The sequence below is a fragment of the Entelurus aequoreus genome, linkage group LG13 (genome assembly GCF_033978785.1).
Source record: "Entelurus aequoreus isolate RoL-2023_Sb linkage group LG13, RoL_Eaeq_v1.1, whole genome shotgun sequence".
NCBI lineage: Eukaryota > Metazoa > Chordata > Actinopteri > Syngnathiformes > Syngnathidae > Entelurus > Entelurus aequoreus.
The window spans coordinates 61,559,808-61,584,483 of NC_084743.1; the positions used below are offsets into that span (position 1 = coordinate 61,559,808).

Genomic DNA, 24,676 nt, shown 5'->3' on the forward strand with positions numbered 1-24,676 from the left:
TGCATATTTGCTATGATTGAGATATCCATACATCCATTTTCTACCGCTTGTCCCTTTTGGGGTCGAGGGGGGTGCTGGAGCCTATCTTAGCTGCATTCGGGCGGAAGGCGGGGTACACCCTGGACAAGTCGCCACCTCATCGCAGGGCCAACACAGATAGACAGACAACATTCACACTCACATTCACACAATTTAGTGTTGCCAATCAACCTATCCCCAGGTGCATGTTTTTGGCAGTGGAAGGAAGCCCGGAGGGAACCCACGCAGTCACGGGGAGAACATGCAAAAACTCCACACCGAAAGATCCCGAGCCCGGGATTGAACCCAGGACTACTCAGGACCTTCGTATTGTGAGGCACATGCACTAACCCCTTAATGGCAAAGACTGCTTCCTAGACCTCAGAAAAACTGAAATTAATGCACATTTGCTATGATTGAGATATAATAAAATCAATTATTTTCAAACTATAAATCAGTTTAGAAAAGAGGTGAATAAGAACCGTGTTTTGGATGCAAATCAATTTTTTTTTCTGCATATTGTACCAAAAAGTGCTTGACACAAAATATAACCAGGTTGCATGTTTGACTGAATCAGCATACTAGAAGATATTAATGTGACAAATGCAGGCATGGATCAGAATCATACATTTGCACAAGCGGGTATTTCTTGCCCCCAAATGAGTCGGTCTAACTAAAATATTCCCTGCACTGCAAAAAGTCAGTGTTCAAAAACATGAAAAAAAAAAACACAAAAATGAGGGGTATTTTTATTTGAACTAAGCAAAATTATCTGCCAATAGAACCAGAAAATTTGGCTTGTCAAGACTTTCCAAAACAAGTAAAATTAGCTAACCTCAATGAACCCAAAAATAGCTTAAAATAAGTATATTCTCACTAATAACAAGTGCACTTTTCTTGGTAGAAAAAAAAAACGGACACCTTTTTGCTCAATATATTGAACAATATTCTTAAATAGAGTAAATGCTAGTGCCATTATCTTGACATAATGATATGCGCTCTGCATTACATTTCTTGAAACCAGCAAACTTATACTAAAAACTAATTTATTGTTCTTAATGGAAAGGCAACAAGGCAATTTTTTTTTTTTTTTCTTAATGGTAATTTTGAAGAATTTATCTGAATGTGCATGAACAATTTCTGTTCAAAATTGTTTGAAATGTCACATGTTAAATGTTTGTTTTTTTACATGCTTGAAATAAGAAATTAGTACTTTAAAAAAGTAGTTTTATACTTGTGAGTAGAGATGCTTAAAATGTAATATCGAAAATTATCGGTATCGTTTTTGTTGTTGTTTTTTTTATTTTTTTTATTAAATCAACATAAAAAAAAAAAGATACACTTACAATTAATACACCAACCACAAAAACCTCCCTCCCCCATTTACACTCATTCACACAAAAGGGTTGTTTCTTTCTGTTATTAATATTCTGGTTCCTACATTATATATCAATATATATCAATACAGTCTGCAAGGGATACAGTCCGTAAGCACACATGATTGTGCGTGCTGCTGGTCCACTAATAGTACTAACCTTTAACAGTTAATTTGACTCATTTTCGTAAATTACTAGTTTCTATTTAACTGTTTTTATATTGTTTTACTTTTTTTATTCAAGAAAATGTTTTTAATTAATTTATCTTATTTTATTTTATTAATTTTTTTAAAAAGGACCTTATCTTCACCATACCTGGTTGTCCAAATTAGGCATAATAATGTGTTAATTCCACGAATGTATATATAGCGGTATCGGTAATTAAGAGTTGGACAATATCGGAATATCGAATATCGGCAAAAAGCCATTATCGGACATCCGCACTTGTGAGTGTTGATGACACAGCTTTGCAACAGTTGATATTCTAGTTTCAAGCATGTTTTACTCAATATAGGTCATCAAATCTCAGCTACAAGCTGTAATATCATACTGAGATCATTTAGGACCAAAACATGTAAAAAACTCCAACATAAAATCTGCTTAGTGAGAAGAATTATCTTAGACAGAAAATAAGCAAAAATCACCCTTATTTGAGATATTTAATCTTACTTAGATTTAAATTTTTGTAGTGTAGTTATTTGAATGACTCTTACCATAATATGTTACGTTAACATACCAGGCACGTTCTCAGTTGGTTATTTATGCCTCATATAACGTACACTTATTCAGCCTGTTGTTCACTATTCTTTATTTATTTTAAATTGCCTTTCAAATGTCTATTCTTGGTGTTGGATTTTATCAAATAAATCACCCCCAAAAATGCGACTCATGTTTTTTTCCTTCTTTATTATCCATTTTCGCCCGTGCGACTTATAATCCGAAAAATACGGTACTTACAGTATAAACACTTTGTAGGACTCAACAAAAGACAAGACCGGCACATTCAACTTAATGGCAAAGACTGCTTTCTAGACCTCAGAAAAAACTGAAATTAATGCACATTTGCTATGATTGAGATACACTACCGTTCAAAAGTTTGGGGTCACATTGAAATGTCCTTATTTTTGAAGGAAAAGCACTGTACTTTTCAATGAAGATAACTTTAAACTAGTCTTAACTTTAAAGAAATACACTCTATACATTGCTAATGTGGTAAATGACTATTCTAGCTGCAAATGTCTGTTTTTTTGGTGCAATATCTACATAGGTGTATAGAGGCCCATTTCCAGCAACTATCACTCCAGTGTTCTAATGGTACAATGTGTTTGCTCATTGGCTCAGAAGGCTAATTGATGATTAGAAAACCCTTGTGCAATCATGTTCACACATCTGAAAACAGTTTAGCTCGTTACAGAAGCTACAAAACTGACCTTCCTTTGAGCAGATTGAGTTTCTGGAGCATCACACTTGTGGGGTCAATTAAACGCTCAAAATGGCCAGAAAAAGAGAACTTTCATGTGAAACTCGACAGTCTATTCTTGTTCTTAGAAATGAAGGCTATTCCACAAAATTGTTTGGGTGACCCCAAACTTTTGAACGATAGTGTATATTCAAATCCCTTTTTTTTAATTATAAATCAGTTTAGAAAAGGGGTGAATAAGAACCGTGTTTTGGATGCAAATCGATTTTTTTCTGCATATTGTACCAAAAATGTAACCAGGTTGCACGTTTGACTGAATCAGCATACTAGAAGATATTAATGTGACAAATGCAGGCATACATGTGCACGAGTGTGTATTTCTTGCCCCAAATAAGTAAAATATTCCCTGCAACAAGCTCTCAATGGCGCAGGTTACTCTCCTGACAGAATCTATTGCACACTTGCGGCAGAGGAGAGCATTCAGCGTGAGCCAACTCATTAGAAGTGTGTATATGAACACGGTGCCAAGAATGACTTCCAATGTGCTAACGGAGGTTTGATTTCCCAACTATTCATGGTGATTCATCAAGTGTGCAAAAAAAAAAAAAGAAGCCTTTTTAACATTTACAAAAGCTGCAAAAAAGGAGTATTATTGGGGTCATGGTGCAAAAAAAAAAGAAAAAGAAAAAGGGAACATCGCTGTAAAATGTTCTTCAAAAAATAAAACATGCAAAAAAAACAAAAAAAAAGCCTTGCACCTGCTCTCAGTGGCAGAGACGTGGCACGCTTACCTCCTTGCAGAGTGGGCCGAGTCACCGCCGCCAGGAGAAGTCCATGCAGGAGCAGCAGAACCTTTCCGTTAGCCATCTCGCTCCAGAATGCACCGCCTCTCTCCAGATGAGCCGGTTTTATTCTCAGCTACCTAATTAACACGCGTCTTCCAGATAGCTGAGGCGGGGACACACAAAAAAAAAAAAAAAAAAAAAAGTTTATTTAACAAAAAAAAAAAAAAAAAAAAAGATATAAGATTACAAGACAGCAAAAGCTGCGGTTCAATGGATGGCTTTGCTTTTTTCCTTCTCTTGTGTCTGTTGTTGCTGTTTTTATTCTGGTCCCTCTTGCCAACAGTATTAGAGCTCCTGCCAGCAAGGACAGGGGGGGAGAGAGAGAGAGGGAGAGAGGGAGAGAGAGAGAGAGAGAGAGAGAGAGAGAAAGTCCCCCATCAAGAAGGAATTGAACTACTCGCCAAACACTTGCATGGACACAAAGCATACTTATCCGAGAGCGTCAGCTACGAGACGCTCGCAGCCAGACAATTAACTCCGCGTCGGCAGCTGCTCCAGTTCCAACACTTGACCCTGAGCAAAAGTAACGTCAAGTCACTTTGGAGGGACCAATGGTGTGACACGGCGAACCTGCGCCCCGAGAGCCAGGTCTGGATGGCGACGGCGAGCGTCGGTGTTGGCGACATGAATCACGGAGCTTCGGTCCGTCGTGACGTTTACTGGACTGGAGAACACGGACACGTCGTGCCTGTGACTCATTTCTCAAGTGCAGAATGTTCCGTAGGGGGCCAAAACATGATGGCTCCTGTCTTCTAACCTGTATATCAGTCAGCAGACACCAGTATCTCCACTGAGGGATTGTGGGAGTTGGTCAGGCATCATGGCTTGATGCCTTATTTTAAAGCCACAGTCACAAATCTTGGTTTTAAGTTGGACGACGGTTTTATAAAATCCAAAACCAGTGAAGTTGGCACGTTAAATCGTAAAAAAAACAACAGAATACAATGATTTGCAAATCCTTTTCAACTTGTATTCAATTGAATAGACTGCAAAAATGAGATATTTAATGTTCAAACTGAGAAACTTAAACTGTTTCTGCAAATAATCATTAACTTAGAATTTAATGGCAGCAACACATTGCAAAAAAGTTGGCAAAAGAGCATTTTTGCCACTGTGTTACATGGCCTTTCCTTTTAACAACACTCAGTAAACGTTTGGGAACTGAGGAGACACATTTTTGAAGCTTTTCAGGTGGAATCCATTCCCATTCTTGCTTGATGCACAGCTTAAATTAATTTAAACGGGAATAGCAGATCCATTCTATGTGTCATACTTGATCATTTCGCGATATTGCCATATTTTTGCTGAAAGGATTTAGTAGAGAAAATCGACGATAAAGTTCGCAACTTTTGCTCGCTGATAAAAAAAACCTTGCCCCTACCGGAAGTAGCGTGACGTCACAAGCGGTAGTGCTGCTCACAATTCCCCATTGTTTACAATGGAGCGAGAGATATTAGGAGCGAGAAAGTGACGATTACCCCATTAATTTGAGCGAGGATGAAAGATTTGTGGATGAGGAACGTTAGAGTGATGGACTAGAATGCAGTTCAAGAGATATCTTTTTTCGCTCTGACCGTAACTTAGGTACAAGCTGGCTCATTGGAATCCACACTCTCTCCTTTTTCTATTGTGGATCACGGATTTGCATTTTAAACCACCTCGGATACTATATCCTCTTGAAAATGAGAGTCGAGAAGGCGAAATGGACATTAACAGTGACTTTTATCGCCACGACAATACATCGACGAAGCTCTTTAGCATGAGCTAACGTGATAGCATCTGTCTCAAATGCAGATAGAAAGAAAATAAATAAATCCCTGACTGGAAGGATAGACAGAAGATCAACAATACTACTATCAGGAGACACCGAACCAAACACTGGACATGTAAATACACGGTTAATGTGTATTCGACGCCTGTGGAAGCCTAGCAATGCTGTTGCTAACGACGCTAACTTAACAACGGGACCTCGTCAGAGCTATGATAAAAACATTAGCGCTCCACCTACGCCAGCCAGCCCTCCTCCGCTCATCAACACCCGTGCTCCCCTGCGTTCCAGCGATGCGGTCGGCGGCCCGGAGACGTAGGAAGTCAAGGTGAGTTTGCCGCTAGCGCGTCTGCTATCCAACAAAGTCCTCCTGGTTGTGTTGCTGCAGCCAGCCGCATACACCGATCCCACCTACAACGTTCTTCTTTGCAGCCTCCATTGTTCATTAAACAAATTGCAAAATATTCACCAACACAGATGTCCAGAATACTGTGGAATTTTGTCGAAGAAAACAGAGCTCTGTGTATTGTGTCCAATATGGTCCAAACACTTCCGTGGACCTCACGACGTCACGCGCATACGTCATCCTCCAAAGGCGTTTTGAACCGGAAGTTCCCCGGGAAATTTAAAATGTCACTTTATAAGTTAACCCGGCCGTATTGGCATGTGTTGCAATGTTAAGATTTCATCATTGATATATAAACTATCAGACTGCGTGGTCGGTAGTAGTGGCTTTCAGTAGGCCTTTAAGTTGTTCAACAGTCTACGTTGTGGTATTTTAGACTTCATAATGCGCCACACACTGTGTAATATTAACATGAAGCGACCCTCCAAGGGCTTTGGTATCTGCAATGTGGCCCACGAGGAAAATGAGGTTGACGCCCTTGTCTTAATAAGTCAGACTTTTAAAAAATGTACACAACCACAAGGACTCTAAGGTCAGCTGATCAATTTCTTCATGTCAGCCCAAAAACCTGTTTAAAATCCAGAGGGCATCGTGCATTTTCTACGATATCGATATTTTAAATCACGTCTACAACATATTTTTACTCTTTGGCTTTTAAACCAGCATGAGAGTTGTGTGATTTTAGTCGATTGTTTTCTTTTATGCATTTATTCTTTTTATGGTTAAATGTTTTATATTATTGACTCTCCTTGGGAAACCTTGTGAAATCTTGTATAGTTTTTTGAAATGTGCTATATAAATAATGTGGATAGGATTGAAAAAAATCAGTATGGCTGACATCAATTTGGCCGACGATAGAGCGTTTGATACTGTAGTCATAGGGATGGGCGATATGAACCAAAGTCTATATCGCGATATACACTACCGTTCAAAAGTTTGGGGTCACCCAAACAATTTTGTGGAATAGCCTTCATTTCTAATAACAAGAATAGACTGTCGAGTTTCAGATGAAAGTTCTCTCTTTCTGGTCATTTTGAGTGTTTAATTGACCCCACAAATGTGATGCTCCAGAAACTCAATCTGCTCAAAGGAAGGTCAGTTTTGTAGCTTCTGTAACGAGCTAAACTGTTTTCAGATGTGTGAACGTGATTGCACAAGGGTTTTCTAATCATCAATTAGCCAATGAGCAAACACATTGTACCATTAGAACACTGGAGTGATAGTTGCTGGAAATGGGCCTCTATACGCCTATGTAGATATTGCACCAAAAACCAGACATTTGCAGCTAGAATAGTCATTTACCACATTAGCAATGTATAGAGTGTATTTCTTTAAAGTTAAGACTAGTTTAAAGTTATCTTCATTGAAAAGTACAGTGCTTTTCCTTTAAAAATAAGGACATTTCAATGTGACCCCAAACGTTTGAACGGTAGTGTATATTGCACTAATGCGATAATGTATGTCGCAATAAATAATTCAACATATAACTGGTAATAGAAGCATTTTAAAACAGGTTACAACCCAGCAGGCACAAGACATTGATTCAACGTTGATCATACATACATGTCCTTTAAAAACAGACTTTGAAACAACGTTGCAAAATAGTTGTATTTGTAAATTGTCTAACGTTGGATCCATTTCAATAGTCAAATCAACAACACAACCTGACATTGAATAAACGTCAAAAAAAGATGTTGTTTCAACGTTGTGTTTGTTTAGTCGAATATTGGTTGGGAAATGACCAAAATTCAATGGTCAGAACCCAACATTGATTAAACGTCGTCAAAAAGCATGTTTCGACGTTGGCTTTGAGTTGCTCAACGTCAGGACCTGATTCAAAAAGTTCTCAATGTTGTTTTAATGTCTTGTGCCTGTTGGGAAGGCTCCTAATTTTGCGGCTGACTGACAGCTTAAAATGTAATTAATTACAAAAAAAAAAAAAGACGTGCAGCTGGGACCTGCACAAGGAGAAAACACTGAAGCGGAAAGCAAAGAAATCAAAACAATGATCTAGACTCATCCAACCAACGAGGCTGACTTAAGCGACTTCCTGATTGCCAACCAAGGACGGGCGCGGGCTGATTGCCAACCAAGGACAGGTGAGAGAGCCAGCGCTCAGCTGGGACGTGCACAAAGAGAAAACACTAAAGCGCAAAGCAAAGAAAGCAAAACAATGATCCAGCCTCATCCAACTAACGAGGCTGACTTAGGCGACTTCCTGATTGCCAACCAGGGGACGAGTGCGGGCTGATTGCCAACCAGCGGACGGGCGCGGGCTGATTGCCAACCAGCGGACGGGCGCGGGCTGATTGCCAACCAAGGACGGGCGCGGGCTGATTGCCACCCAAGGACGGGCGCGGGCTGATTGCCAACCAGCGGACGGGCGCGGGCTGATTGTCAACCAGCGGACGGGCGCGGGCTGATTGCCAACCAAGGACGGGCACGGGCTGATTGCCAACCAAGGACAGGCGCGGGCTGATTGCCAAACAAGGACGGGCGCGGGCTGATTGCCAACCAAGGACAGGCGCGGGCTGATTACCAACCAAGGACGGGCGCGGGCTGATTACCAACCAAGGACGGGCGCGGGCTGATTACCAACCAAGGACGGGCGCGGGCTGATTACCAACCAAGGACGGGCGCGGGATGATTGCCAACCGAGGACGGGCGCGGGCTGATTGCCAACCAAGGACGGGCGCGGGCTGATTGCCAACCAAGGACGGGCGCGGGCTGATTGCCAACCAAGGACGGGCGCGGGCTGATTACCAACCAAGGACGGGCGCGGGCTGATTGCCAACCAAGGACAGGTGAGAGAGCCAGCAATCAGCTGGGACGTGCACAAAGAGAAAACACTAAAGCGCAAAGCAAAGAAAGCAAAACAATGATCCAGCCTCATCCAACTAGCGAGGCTGACTTAAGTGGCTTCTTGATTGCCCACCGGCGGACGGGCGTGGGCTGATTGCCAACCGGCAGACAGGTGAGAGAGCCAGCGCTCAAACCAAATGAGTTGTGAGGGCAAACAGGAAGTAGAATTGGAAAATGAAACTACAAAACACAGTAACATAGATAAAGTACAAACCCGTAAGGACAGTTACAACCTAGGGGTAAGCAGACAGTATCAGTGATTAAAATCGATATTTTTAATTAATCACAATTTTGTATTTTTGGTATTGTTTACAAACCCAGAAAACAAGAGCCAATTGTATTTTTTCCTTTTAATTATTTTGTACTATTGATTTTATTATGAATTGTGTATGTAATCAAATAGAATAAGGAAACATTTGGAATATTTGATATTGTTACACAGCAGTCTTGTGTTTTTGTCCGATTATAACAAAAATGTACATTTCAAGTATCAGCATTTGGTATATGACCCCGGGAATTACTTGGTATTGGATCTATACCAAAATTTGTAGTAGACTAATGTCAACGACAAAATGATTTTGTGATTAAAAAAAAAAAATAGTGATGTAATCACTGTAAAATTAACAGATATTCCACTCGGTATCGTTACCATCGATATTGATATCGATCCTGCCCACCTTTGTTTACATTGAAGCGCGCTAGTTTAGCGGTTGGCGGTGCTTTTTTTTGTGTCCTGGTGGGCCTTGCAGTGTAGCATGTTTGGCTCGCCCTTGTCCTCTAGTCCAGGGGCCGTACTTATCAAGTTTCTTAGAGTGCCATTTTACACTTAAGTCCTGAGAATTTGCGAAATTTAGTCCTACTCTCAAACTTAAGAATAAAAGCTTTTTATCAACGTTCTTAAGTCTAAGAATCACTCCTACTCTCCACGATATTTAAGAGACCTTCAGAGGTGTCTTAAGTGGTTAGGAGTTGCCAGCAGGGGATGGCACTGAGGCGAGAGAGACGTGCGCGAACATTCAGGGAGCGGAACGATGTTCTGGATTTGTTTGATGACGAGCAGATCAAACGGTATCGTTTAGACAGAGCGGGTATTATTTTTGTCACAGATTTAATACTTTTCGATTCCATGTTGATTTCTGCATGTGTCTGCAGTGGGCTAGTATATATAGAGCCACTCACACCAGTTTCAAATTAGTTGCCTAATTAATGAATTGGAAAGAAAATGTTATGAGAGTAGCGTATGTGTGTGGCCGTGAGGTGAGTGACGTCAGTGAGTGTGTGGGCGACAGAAGAGAGGGAGTGGTAGCGTGAGTGCCGGTGGGGACTAGTTTGTTTTGTATTATTTTGTTGTTTATTGTCAAAATATACACTCCCATTGTCCACTTAAATATTTCCAAGGTATTTCTTTATTCTTAGACAACGGATTCCCTTTCGTGATTGGTCATTTCTATGGACACAGAAATGACGTCACCTAAATTCCGTTTACGGCACATAGTAATGTCGTAATTCAGCTCTGAGTGTGACACTTAAGATTCAGTCCTACACTTCGCTGAAAGTGTGAGTAAGACGCTTGATAACTAACTTTTAAGTGCAGCTTTCAGCGAAGAATTTATTTACTCTTAAGTCAACTCTTAGCAGACTTCTTAGGAGTAATTCTGAGAAGCTTGATAAGTACGGCCCCAGGTGTTTTTCTACCTTTTTTTGAGCCAAGGCACATTTTTTGCATTGAAAAAATGCGAAGGCACACCACCAGCAGACATCATAAAAAAACGAAACTCAGTTGACAGTAAAAAAGTCATTGTCGCAATTGTTGGATATGACTTTAAACCATAACCCAGCATGCATCACTATAGCTCTCGTCTCAAAGTAGGTGTACTGTCACCACCTGTCACATGACGCCCTGACTTATTGGACTTTTTTGCTGTTTTCCTGTGTGTAGTGTTTTAGATCTTGTCTTGCGCCCTTATTTTGGTGGCTTTTTCTCTTTTTTTGGTATTTTCCTGTAGCAGTTTCATGTCTTCCTTTTGAGCGATGTTTCCCGCATCTACTTTGTTTAAGCAATCAAGAATATTCCAGTTTTTTTTTATCCCTCTTTGTGGGCACATTGTTGATCGTCATGTCATGTTCGGATGTACATTGTGGACGCCGCCTTTGCTCCGCAGTAAGTCTTTGCTGTCGTCCAGCGTTCCGTTTTTGTTTACTTTTTAGCCAGTTCAGTTTTAGTTTCGTTCTGCACAGCCTTCCCTAAGCTTCAATTCCTTTTCTTAGGGGCACTCACCTTTTGTTTATTTTTGGTTTAAGCATTTGATACCTTTTTACCTGCACGCTGCCTACCGCTGTTTCCGACATCTACAAAGCAATTAGCTACCGGCTGCCACCTACTGATATGGAAGAGTATTACACGGTTACTCTGCCGAGCTCTAGACAGCATCGACACTCAACAACGGCACATTTGTGGATTATAATTACTGGTTTGCAAAAAATATTTTTAACCCAAATAGGTGAAATTAGATAATCTCCCACGGCACACCAGTCTGTGGTTGAAAAACACTGCTCTAGTCCCTCCAGTGACTAGAAGCTAAGTTTAAAAAGGACTCAAGTAGAAAAGCACTGACACGGACATGACTAGCAGGCCGTCGTACGTCTCGGTCGGTCATTTGCTTTGTTCACCTCCCGTCACAGACGATTAAGCGTTGCACCGTGAGAACACTTGGGAAGCCCTACAGTGCATGTCTAGCCGAGGAAGCCATTTGGACTCCCTTGCACTAACAGAACATTGACACGGTGTCTACAGACACGTCTTGGCTCCAAAACAACCATGCATCGCTCCGGAAATATCTCAGCGCTGACGAGGACGTCGTCCTCCACGTTTCTGTTATGTTTCGGGACTTAAAATAGAAGAGACGGAGTAGAAAACGTTAGTCCGACTGACACGGACCTGACAGACCTGCTTTCCAAAACACACAACATCCGTCATAGTAGTGACGTCCACTGTTAGTGTTCATACTTCCTCACGCGGATTTGTGCGAAGCCAGGGGGTAAAAACTCAGCTGGTCAGACTAAATACGAGGCAGGTTTTACTTGCCTGTGAAGTCCAGAACCAAATAAAACAGATTAGCCGTCTTTAATTACGAAGTCTGCCAGCAATTCCCGTCATTATGATTTAAACATAAGATCTAGTAAATTAAGTGCAACCCATGTACGAAATTAACTCAGAATGACCTAATCATTGGGGGGGTGGATCTTTGGGCACCAAACAATTCAATCCGATTCCAATTCCTGGGATTCAGAATCAACTCGTCGAGTCAACACGATCCAAACCCATTCTCGCAGAGTAATATTTGGTTAGTCATAATGGTACTTTTCCAATACAGTACTAGTAATGATTTCAAAGCAAGTTTTCCATCAAATTGTGCAATGTAAAAGTAGCAATAGATTTCATGGTAACATTTTTTTTAACAGTTTTTTCCAGCATTTTTGTCTAAATGAAAACAAAAATATTTTTTTTTACTGTAATAAACTGAGGTTGTTTTGGAATTTAAAGTAATACACGGAAAAATCTACAGTTGTTGATTTGCAGTAAAAAAAAATTTTAAAAACCTGGCAGCTCAGGTGCCAAAATTTTACTGTAAAATTGCAGTTTTTTTTATTTACAGTAAAAAAAAAATTTTACATTTTACAGTCAAATTCTGGCAACTGAGCTGCCTTTATTGCAACTAATAAAATGCATTAAAAAATTGTGTAATATTAGTATTCACTGTTAGATGCGGCCCTCTGGGGCCAAACATAACAGCGATGTGGCCCTCAGTGAAAACGACTTTGACACCTCTGGCCTAAAAAAATTGTATTCTTTTTTTTTATTTTTTTTTTAAAATTGTATATAAACAATTGTTTTTCATATATATATATTTTTTAAATTATACAAAATATATATAATTTTTTTAATTAATTTTTGGAGAAAAATATATATAATATATATTTTTATCAATTTTTCAAAATTCTTAATCGCATTGGGATGAATAAGAATCGCATTTCCGGTAATTACTGTGTCTGCTAGCAATTCCCGTCATTATGATTAAAACATAAGATCTAGTAAATTAAGTGCAACCCATGTACGAAATTAACTCAGAATGACTTAATCATTGGGGGGTGGATCCTTGGGCACCAAACAATTCAATCCGATTCCAATTCCTGGGATTCAGAATCAACTCTCGAGTCAACGCAATTCAAACCCATTCTCGCAATGTAATATTTGGTTAGTCATAATGGTACTTTTCCAATACAGTACTAATAATGATTTCAAAGCAAGTTTTCCATCAAATTGTGCAATGTAAAAGTAGCAATAGATTTCATGGTAACATTTTTTTAACAGTGGTTAACAGTTTTTTCCAGCATATTTGTCTAAATGAAAAAAACAAACTTTTTTTTACTCTAATAAACTGAGGTTGTTTTGGAATTTACAGTAATACACCGAAAAATGTGCAGTTGTTGATTTGCAGTAAAAAAACAAACAAAAAAAAACTGGCAGCTCAGGTGCCAAAATTTTACTGTAAAATTACAGTTTTTTTTATTTACAGTAAAAACAATGTTTACATTTTACAGTCAAATTCTGGCAACTGAGCTGCCTTTATTGCAACTAATAAAATGCATAAAAAAATTGTGTAATATTAGTATTCACTGTTAGATGCGGCCCTCTGGGGCCAAACATAACAGCGATGTGGCCCTCAGTGAAAACGACTTTGACACCTCTGGCCTAAAAAAATGTTTTTTTTTTGTTTTTTTTAAATTGTATATACACAATTGTTTTTCATATATATAGATTTTTTAAATTATACAAAATACATATAATTTTTCTAATTAATTTTTGGAGAGATTTTTATCAATTTTTCAAAATTCTTAATCGCATTGGGATGAATAAGAATCACATTCCCGGTAATTACTGTGTCTGCTAGCAATTCCCGTCATTATGATTTAAACATAAGATCTAGTAAATTAAGTGCAACCCATGTACGAAATTAACTCAGAATGACTTAATCATTGAGGGGTGGATCCTTGGGCACCAAACAATTCTATCCGATTCCAATTCCTGGGATTTAGAATCAACTCGTCGAGTCAACACGATCCAAACCCATTCTCGCAATGTAATATTTGGTTAGTCATAATGGTACTTTTCCAATACAGTACTAATAATGATTTCAAAGCAAGTTTTCCATCAAATTGTGCAATGTAAAAGTAGCAATAGATTTCATGGTAACATTTTTTTTAACAGTGGTTAACAGTTTTTTCCAGCATTTTTGTCTAAATGAAAAAATATATACTTTTTTTTACTGTAAAAACTGAGGTTCTGGCATTTACAGTAATACACCGAAAAATCTGCAGTTGTTGATTTGCAGTAAAAAAAAAAAAAAAAAACCTGGCAGCTCAGGTGCCAAAATTTTACTGTAAAATTTAAGTTTTTTTTATTTACAGTAGAAATTTTTTTTTACATTTTACAGTAAAATTCTGGCAACTGAGCTGCCTTTATTGCAACTAATAAAATGCATAAAAAAATTGTGTAATATTAGTATTCACTGTTAGATGCGGCCCTCTGGGGCCAAACATAACAGCGATGTGGCCCTCAGTGAAAACGACTTTGACACCTCTGGCCTAAAAAAATGTTTTTTGTTTTTTTTTTTAAATTGTATATACACAATTGTTTTTCATATATATAGATTTTTTAAATTATACAAAATACATATAATTTTTCTAATTAATTTTTGGAGAGATTTTTATCAATTTTTCAAAATTCTTAATCGCAATGGGATGAATAAGAATCACATTTCCGGTAATTACTGTGTCTGCTAGCAATTCCCGTCATTATGATTTAAACATAAGATCTAGTAAATTAAGTGCAACCCATGTACGAAATTAACTCAGAATGACCTAATCATTGGGGGGTGGATCTTTGGGCACCAAACAATTCTATCCGATTCCAATTCCTTGGATTCAGAATCAACTCGTCGAGTCAACACGATCCAAACCCATTCTCGCAAAGTAATATTTGGTTAGTCATAATGGTACTTTTCCAATACAGTACTAATAATGATTTCAAAGCAAGTTTTCCATCAAATTGTGCAATGTAAAAGTAGCAATAGATTTCATGGTAACATTTTTTTTTAACAGTGGTTAACAATTTTTTCCAGCATTTTTGTCTAAATGAAAAAAAATACTTTTTTTTACTGTAAAAACTGTGAGGTTGTTTTGGCATTTACAGTAATACACCGAAAAATCTACAGTTGTTGATTTGCAGTAAAAAACCAAAAAAAAAACCTGGCAGCTCAGGTGCCAAAATTTTACTGTAAAATTGCAGTTTTTTTTATTTACAGTAAAAAAAAAATTTTACATTTTACAGTCAAATTCTGGCAACTGAGCTGCCTTTATTGTAACTAATAAAACGCATAAAAAAATTGTGTAATATTAGTATTCACTGTTAGATGCGGCCCTCTGGGGCCAAACATAACAGCGATGTGGCCCTCAGTTAAAACGACTTTGACACCTCTGGCCTAAAAAAATTGTATTTAAAAAAAAAAAAAATTTAAATTGTATATACACAATTTTTTTTCATATATATAGATTTTTTAAATTATACAAAATATATATAATTTTTTTAATACATTTTTGGAGAAAAATATATATAATATATATTTTTATCAATTTTTCAAAATTCTTAATCGCATTGGGATGAATAAGAATCGCATTTCCGGTAATTACTGTGTCTGCTAGCAATTCCCGTCATTATGATTAAAACATAAGATCTAGTAAATTAAGTGCAACCCATGTACGAAATTAACTCAGAATGACCTAATCATTGGGGGGTGAATACTTGGGCACCAAACAATTCAATCCCATTCCAATTCCTGGGATTCAGAATCAACTCTCGAGTCAACGCAATTCAAACCCATTCTCGCAATGTAATATTTGGTTAGTCATAATGATACTTTTCCAAAACAGGTTGCACTTCATTTTATTTGGCCCTCGAAAGCCTGGAAATAATATGTATCAATAAAGTACTGTAACTTTTCTAACTAAATTGATTAGTTTTTCGTATTTTGGGAGGGGAAAAAAACATGTACTCCATGTATTCGCAAATTATGTTAACGTAAATATTGTCTAATTGTGCAAAAATATATTAAACATTTACACCCTTTTTAAAACAGAAATACATACTAATAATGATTTCAAAGCAAGTTATCCATCAATATGTGCAATGTAAAAGTAGCAATAGATTTCATGGTAAAATTGTGAAATTTACTGCATTTTTTACAACATTTTTCTCCAAATGAAAAAAAACTGTACTTTTTTTTTACTGTAATAAACTGTGGGGTTGTTTTGGCATTTACAGTAATACACCGAAAAATCTACAGTTGTTGATTTGCAGTAAAAAAAACAAAAAAACTGGCAGCTCAGGTGCCAACATTTTACTGTAACATTGCATTTTTTTTCTATTTACAGTAAAAAAAAACTAAATAGAGAAAATTATGTTGAACTCTGAGTGTAAATATAACTTGGCCCTAGGGAAATGAACTATTAACTGAAAATCGCAAGAAGAAGTTATTAGGGATAAGAAGATTCTGGAGAAGTTATGTGATAAACAGGAGGGAAAGGTTAAAATAATTATGTATATATCACACTAACTTTAGTATGCTTAAGGTCCGTTGCTTTAGTTATTAGCTATTGTGCTCAAGTTAGACTTTTATAATCTATGCAAGGATAAAACTTCTTGTCTGAGGGGTGGCCTCAGCCACAGATGTTATCTTTGTTTTAGCCCGCTAACAGCCAAGGACTTCAAGGACCTCAACGAAGATAAGATGACAGCACGCAGACGAAGCAGAGACTTCAAGGACCTCAACGAAGATAAGATGACAACACGCAGACGAAGCGGGGACAAGGCGAAATCACAGGCCCCCCAGCCCTTCCGTCACGTACTGTGCGTCCTGGACCTGCTTTGCATAATATATGTGACCACTCCTTTTAGAGGCGGCCTTAGTGTTGTTGACTATGGAACTCTGAATGAAAAGAGGGACGCGGGAGCTGAACCTTAGAGCGTGTGGGCGAGACTGTGACTAAGTGTGCAGCTCCATGCGTTCTCCTCATGAGCTAAATTGACCTCTGTCTCTGCATGATTCCTTGTTTCTTGTTTGATTAATAGATGTCATCAGTGTTTGAACCTGACAAGGTGCCAACATTTTACTGTAACATTGCATTTTTTTTCTATTTACAGTAAAAAAAAAAACGAATGTAAATTTTACAGTAAAATTCTGGCAAATGAGCTGCCTTTATTGCAACTTACCATATTTTTTTATACTTTTTTTTTTTTTTTTAATCTAATAAAATGCATTAAAAAATTGTGTAATATTAGTATTCACTGTTAAAAGCTGCCCTCTGGGGCCAAACATAACTGCGATGTGGCCCTCAGTGAAAACGACTTTGACACATCTGGCCTAAAACATCTTTAAAATGTGATTCTTAAAAAAAAAATGTAAACAATTGTATACACAATTGTTTTTCATATATATATGTTTTAAATTATACAAAATATATATAATTTTTTAATTGATTTTTGGAGAAAATTTTATATATTTTTTTTAATCGATTTTTCAAAATTCTTAATCGCATTGGGATGAATAAGAATCACATTTCCGTAATTACTATGTCTGCCAGCATTTCCCGTCATTATGATTTAAACATAAGAGGGCGGGGGGTGAATCTTTGGGCACCAAAACAATTCAATCCGATTCCAATTCCTGGGATTCAGAATCAACACGATTCAAACCCATTCTCGCAATGTAATATTTGGTTAGTCACAATGATACTTTTTCAAAACAGGTTAAAGACAAGCGCTTTCTTGTTGCATGGAGATGGCCTCAAACACAGGTGTCAAACTCAAGATGTGACCCGCCACTTCATTTTAATTCGCCCTTGAAATCCTGGATATAATATGTATCAATAAAGTACTGTAACTTTTCTTAAGAAATGTATTAGTTTTTTCTATTTTGGGAGGGAAAAAAAATATGTACTCCATGTAATCGCAAATTAGGTTAACTTAAATATTGTCTAATTATGCAAAAATATATTATCAAACAATCAAACTATTTTTTAAATAGAAATAAATACTAATAAGGATTTCAAAGCAAGTTATCCATCAAATTTTGCAAAAGTAGCAATAGATTTCATGGTAAAATTGTGAAATTTACTGCGGTTTTTCCAGCATTTTTCTCCAAATGAAAACAAAACTGTACTTTTTTTTTACTGTAATAAATTGTGGTGCCGTTTTGGCATTTACAGTAATTCACAGAAAACTCTACAGTTGTTGGTTTACAGTAAAAAAAACAAAAAAAACTGGCAGCTCATGTTCCAAAATTTTACAGTAAAATTGCTTCTTTTTTTTTTTATAGTAAAAACAAAAACAAATGTACATTTTACAGTAAAATTCTGGCAACTGAGCTGCCTTTATTGCAACTTAACATATTTTTTTATACTTTTTAGTTAAAAAAAAAATCTACTAATAAAATGCATAAAAAAATGGTGTAATATTAGTATTCACTGTTAGAAAGGCCCTCTGGGGCCAAACATAACTGCGATGTGGCCCTCAGTGAAAATGACTTTGACACCTCTGGCCTAAAAAATTTTTATTTTTTAAATTGTATATACAAAATTGTTTTTCATATATATATATTTTTTAAATTATACAAAATATATATAATTTTTAAAAGTGATTTTTGGAGAAAAATATATATAATATATATTTTTATCGATTTTTCTAAATTCTTAATCGCATTGGGATGAATAAGAATCGCATTCCCGGTAATTACTGTGTCTGCTAGCAATTCACGTCATTATGATTTAAACATAAGATCTAGTAAATTAAGCGCAACCCATGTACGAAATTAACTCAGAATGACTTAATCATTGGGGGGTGAATACTTGTACACTAAACAATTCAATCCAATTCCTGGGATTCAGAATAAACTCGAGTCAACACGATTCAAACCCATTCTCGCAATGTAATATTTGGTTAGTCATAAGGATACTTTTCCAAAACTGATTACACTTCGTTTTATTTGGCCCTCGAAAGCCTGGAAAAATTAATTAATTATTAATGTAAAGTATCCAAACAACAGAATTACAAGTGTTTTACATTTTAACAGAAAGTAACCAAATATTAACAGTAAATTAATAGTTTTGAGAAAATAATAAAACCAGAAATGACGCAATATGTAACCCATTTTATTATAATTTTATATTGATATATATCGTTATTGCAAGAAGCTGCAATATACACTACCGCTCAAAAGTTTGGGGTCACATTGAAATGTCCTTATTTTTGAAGGAAAAGCACTGTACTTTTCAATGAAGATAACTTTAAACTAGTCTTAACTTTAAAGAAATACACTCTATACATTGCTAATGTGGTAAATGACTATTCTAGCTGCAAATGTCTGGTTTTTGGTGCAATATCTACATAGGTGTATGGAGGCCCAATTCCAGCAACTATCACTCCAGTGTTCTAATGGTACAATGTGTTTGCTCATTGGCTCAGAAGGCTAATTGATGATTAGAAAACCCTTGTGCAATCATGTTCACACATTTGAAAACAGTTTAGCTCGTTACAGAAGCTACAAAACTGACCTTCCTTTGAGCAGATTGAGTTTCTGGAGCATCACATTTGTGGGGTCAATTAAACGCTCAAAATGTCCAGAAAAAGAGAACTTTCATCTGAAACTCGACAGTCTATTCTTGTTCTTCGAAATGAAGGATATTCCACAAAATTGTTTGGGTGACCCCAAACTTTTGAACGGTAGTGTATAGCACAATATAAATGTATCGGCCATCCCAGATTAAAATAACCGCGCATGACTTGTTTTTTTAAAAGCTAAAAACATTACATACTTTAAGAGCACCTGTTTAAAAAAAAAACCCCAGATCCGCATGTATTAAGTTTTTGTTTGTTCGCCACAGACTTTTCCAGTAATTTGTCACTGAAAGTTGTTCTTAAATACAAAAACGTCTAACCTAAACATAGCGAACACGACATAATTGCATGAAAAGCAAACAAGGTGGCCGGGCAAAGTACACAAAAAGCGCTGGCTTGTTAACTCATGCACGCATAAACGTCGTATACCTTTGCGGAACTCATGACAATTAATTCATTTCACAGGAAATCCTACAGCCAATCCCAACTGGACGCGTATCGGGAACACAAACGTTACATTCAATAACAAACCAGCTGGGAGCGCACGTGACTGCAGTAAATGATGAATTAGAAAACAAAACACACATTGAGCTCATGTTGTAGTCTGCATGTGACCATTCTTTCCATGTTTGACTAGTGAGCGACTGCACCAGCTGACTGAAGGGGGGGAAAAAAAAGTGTATTCTGGACGGGAAAAGTGTTTGTCTTCCTTCATTTGGTCCTTTATTTAAGCGTCGTCTGGTCCCCTTCCTTTAGACAAAGTTGAATGTTGGTTTTGTCAAAAAGGCTGCGATTAAAAAGGATTGGTAGGGAGTTGGACTTAATTGCACTCTAAATTGGGACTCCATTACGGCTATGTTGTAATGCAATGGTGTCCAAAGTGTGGCCCCAGGGGCCATTTGCAGCCCACAGCTCTTTTTTTTTTTTTATGGCACGCGGCACATTCTAAAAATACTCGAAAAAAACCTGAAAATAAATGAATAAAAAAGTGGAATAAAACAGCAAACAGGTGAAATGTACAAGTAAAAAAATTGCAATGTTGACACTGGAGTTGTCACAATACCGGTACCAAAATGTATTTCAATACTTTTCCGTACTTTGATACCTTTTATTTAGAAAACTGACCACAAAAATGGCATTATTGGCTTTATTTTAACAAAAAATCTTACTGTACATTAAACATATGTTTCTTATTGCATGTTTGTCCCCAAATAAAATAGTGAACATACAAGACAACGTGTCTTTTAGCAGTAAGTAAACAAACAAAGGCTCCTAATTAGTCTGCTGACATATGCAGTCACATATTGTGTCATTTTCCATTCTATTATTTTGTCAGCATTAAAAAGGACAAGCTGTAAAAAATGATCTACTTGTTCATTTACTGTTAATATCTGCTTATTTTCCTTTTCAACATGTTCTATCTACACTTCTGTTAAAATGTAATAATCACTTATTCTTCTGTTGTTTGATACTTTACATTAGGTTTGGATGATACCACAAATTTGGGTATCAATCCGATACCAAAGATCATACATTGGTCATATTCAAAGTCCTGATGTGTCCAGGGATATATATGTTTATAAACAGGATATAAATAAAAAAAATAAAAATACTTTTTAGAGGCGGTATAGTACCGAATATGATTTATTAGTATTACGGTACTATACTAGTACCGGTATACCCTAGTTGACACTGTTAACACAAAACTGTCACGCAGATTTTTTTTTATCTTGAAACTGTGGATATTTAAAAAACATAAATCGAAATCAATATTATGAATTATTGACCTATTCAAGGCTCCGAACTTTTTCACATCAAAAATTCCAGTTTGAAATATTTTTGGTGAAAAAAATTGCATATGTGTTTGCCATAATGAAAAATAAAAAAAGGTTTTGACAAAATGGGCAAAAGACAAAACGCATGCTAATAGACAGATCTGAATTTGAAAGTGAAAAAAAATGTATGACTTATTTTTAACACTTATGAGTGGGGCCCCTGTGGATCCCAAATAATTTGTGGTTTTTTTTTTTGTATAATTACCATTTTGCAAAAATACATCAAAATCAATGTTCTGAATTATGACCTTTTTAAGGCTTCATTTTTTTAACAAAAAATTCTACTTTTAATTATTTTTTGTGGAAAAAAATTGCATATTTTATGTGTTTGCCATATACAAAAGAACTAATCTTAGACAAAAAGGGCCTAAGAAAAAAAAAGTAAACTTTAAATTTAGGCATTGAAAGTAAGAAAAACAAAATGTATGACTTATTTTTAACACGAGTGCGGCCCATGTGGATCCCAAATAATTAGTGGTATTTTAATTTTATTTTTTTTATTACCATTGCACAAAAAAATAAATCAAAATCAATGTTCTGAATTATGACCCGTTTAAGGCTCCATTTTTTTAACATCAAAAATTCCACTTTTAAATACTTTGTGGAAAAAAATTGCATATTTTGTGTGTTTGCCATATTAAAAATAATTATTATTTGACAAAAAGGGCATAAGACAAAAAAAAAAAAACTTAAAATCGATGGATGGGTCTAGAAATGTAGGCATTGAAAGTAAAAAAAATTTTTAGAAATGTATGACTTATTTTTAACACGAGTGGAGCCCCTGTGGATCCCAATTAATTTGTGGTATTTTATTTTTCATTTATTTAATTGTTTTTAACTACCATTGCGCAAAAAATAATACATTCAAATCTATGTTCTGAATTATGACCTATTTAAGGCTCCATTTTTTTTCAACATAAAAAAATCCACTTTTAAATATTTGTTCTGGGAAAAAATGCATATTTTGTGTGTTTGCCATATAAAAAATAACTATTCTTTGACAAAAAGGGCATAAGACAAAAAAAAAACAACTTAAAATCGATGGATAGCTATAGAAATGTAGGCATAGAAAGTAAAAAAATAAATTAAAAAAATAAATGTATGAATTATTTTTAACACACGAGTGGGGCCCATGTGGATCCCAAATAATTAGTGTTATTTTTTATTTATTTATTTTTTAAATTACCATTGCACAAAAAATAAATCTAAATCAATGTTCTGAGTTATGACCTGTTTAAGGCTCCATTTTTCTAACATCAAAAATTCCACTTTTAAATACTGTTTGTGGGAAAAAAATTGCATGTTTTGTGTGTTTGCCCTATTAAAAATAATTGTTCTTTGACAAAAAGGACATAAGACAAAAAACAACTTAAAATTGATGGACAGCTCTAGAAATTTAGGCATTGAAAGTAAAAAAAAATGTATGACTTATTTTTAACACGAGTGGAGCCCCCGTGGATCCCAATTTTTAGTATTTTATTTTTATTTTATTTTTTTTAACTACCATTGCGCAAAATACATTAAAATCAATGTTCTGAATTATGACCTATTTAAGGCTCAATTTTATTAACATCAAAAATTCCACTTTTAGATATTTGTTGTGGATAAAATTGCATATTTTGTGTGTTTGCCAAATAAAAAAATAGTTATTCTTTGACAAAAAGGGCATAAGACAAAAAAAACAAGAAACTTAAAATCGATGGATCGCTCCAGAAATTTAGGCATTGAAAGTAAAAAAATAATTTAAAAAATGTACGACTTATTTTTAACACGTGTGGGGGGGGGGGGGGGGCACCTGTGGATCCCAAATAATTAGTGGTATTTTTTTATTATTTTTTTAACTACCATTGCGTAACAAATAAATTCAAATTAATGTTCTGAAATATGACTTATTTAAGGGTCCATTTATTTTTTTTACTTCAAAAATTATACTTAAATACTTTTTGTGGAAAAAAAATTGCGATTTTGTGTTTGCCATATAAAAAAAATATATTATTTGACAAAAAGGGCATAAGACAAATTGATGGATAGTTTTTAGAAATTTAGGCTATGAAAGTAAAAAACAAAACAAATGTATGACTTATTTTTAACACTTATGAGCGGGGCCCCTTTGGATCCTCAATCCTTTGTGGTTTTTTACGCAAAAAATAATAAATCAAAATCAATGTTATGAATTGTGACCTAATTAAGGCTCCAATTACTTCATATCAAATATTCAACAACAACAAAAAATGGGGTAAAATATTGCATATTTGGTGTCCTTGTAATTTAAAAAAAAACAAGGTTTTTGACAAAAAGAGCATAAACAAAAAAAAATTACTTTATATTGACAGACCTGAAGCTGATCTCTACATTTAAATGTTGAGAAAAATAAAATAAAAGCATAATAATATCCAACTTATTTTAAAAAAAATTGGAAAGACCATTCCAGGTCCCCTGGACTAAACTATATAATGTATTTGTTACGAAAATTAAAAATATCAAAATGAACTCCGCATGCTTTGACTTTTCAGTGTGTGGTGGAAAATGTTTGGACACCCCTGTTGCAATGTCATACTGATATATACACTGACCATACTCCTGGAAAAGGGTGCTTAGTTTTGTTTAAAGCAAGAAAGTCCATTCCTTCCATCTAAACCACCATGTCACGGCGACCCAGGAATAATGCAAGAACATGAGGTCACATGGGAAGACGCCAACATCTGCTCCCTGAGCAGAAACATATTATCTCCATTGGTAGCATCTCCTCTCATCTGCTGTCCCCGCCTGCGTTGGTTCCATGTTCACACGACAAAGTACGCGTGGGCAGATGGGGTCGTTTTGTTTTTTTCTTGGTCCTGTGCACTTCTTGTAGAGTTAGTGGCAGATTGCAGCGTAACACTTAACACATGGGTCACATTGGTACAATGAGCCTTTGTCCAATGGGGAAGTGTTGGGAGTCTTCCCGTGGGGTGCTGTGCTAAATAACCCTTCCTACACACGGACTACAATTCCATGCACTAAATTAGTCTGATTTCTCAAATTATCCAGTTTTTTTTTCTTGTATTTTCACACCTACATGTGAAGTCCCAGTGTCCGTGTACACATTCTAATGCGTCACACCAAAACAGGGCATCTGCGGCCCCTTATAAGTAAACAGACCAGTTCTTGTTGTACACTGCAAAAAGTCAGTGTTCAAAAACAAGGAAAAAAAATACAAAAACTAGTGGTATTTTACTTGAATTAAGCAAATTTATCTGCCAATAGAACAAGAAAATTTCGCTTGTCAAGACTTTCCAAAACAAGTAAAATTAGGTAACCTCAATGAACCCAAAAATACCTTAAAATAAGTATATTCTCACTAATAACAAGTGCACTTTTCTTGATAGAAAAAACAAATACGAGACCTTTTTTTCCTCAATATGTTGAAAAATA

At 36.1% G+C, this 24,676-nt stretch overlaps 1 protein-coding gene across 4 annotated transcripts in view; it reads right to left on the bottom strand.

Moving 5' to 3' along the window:
• The window catches only part of LOC133663564 (elastin-like), a 278,983-nt gene that overhangs the window by 174,742 nt on the left and 79,565 nt on the right, over window positions 1–24,676 (bottom strand). For all 4 annotated transcript variants that reach the window (XM_062068120.1, XM_062068122.1, XM_062068121.1 and 1 more), the window contains exon 6: window positions 3,606–3,762. In XM_062068120.1, coding sequence (XP_061924104.1) covers window positions 3,606–3,681 — 76 coding nt within the window. In that variant the 5' untranslated portion in view covers window positions 3,682–3,762. The remainder of the gene's footprint in view (window positions 1–3,605; window positions 3,763–24,676) is intronic.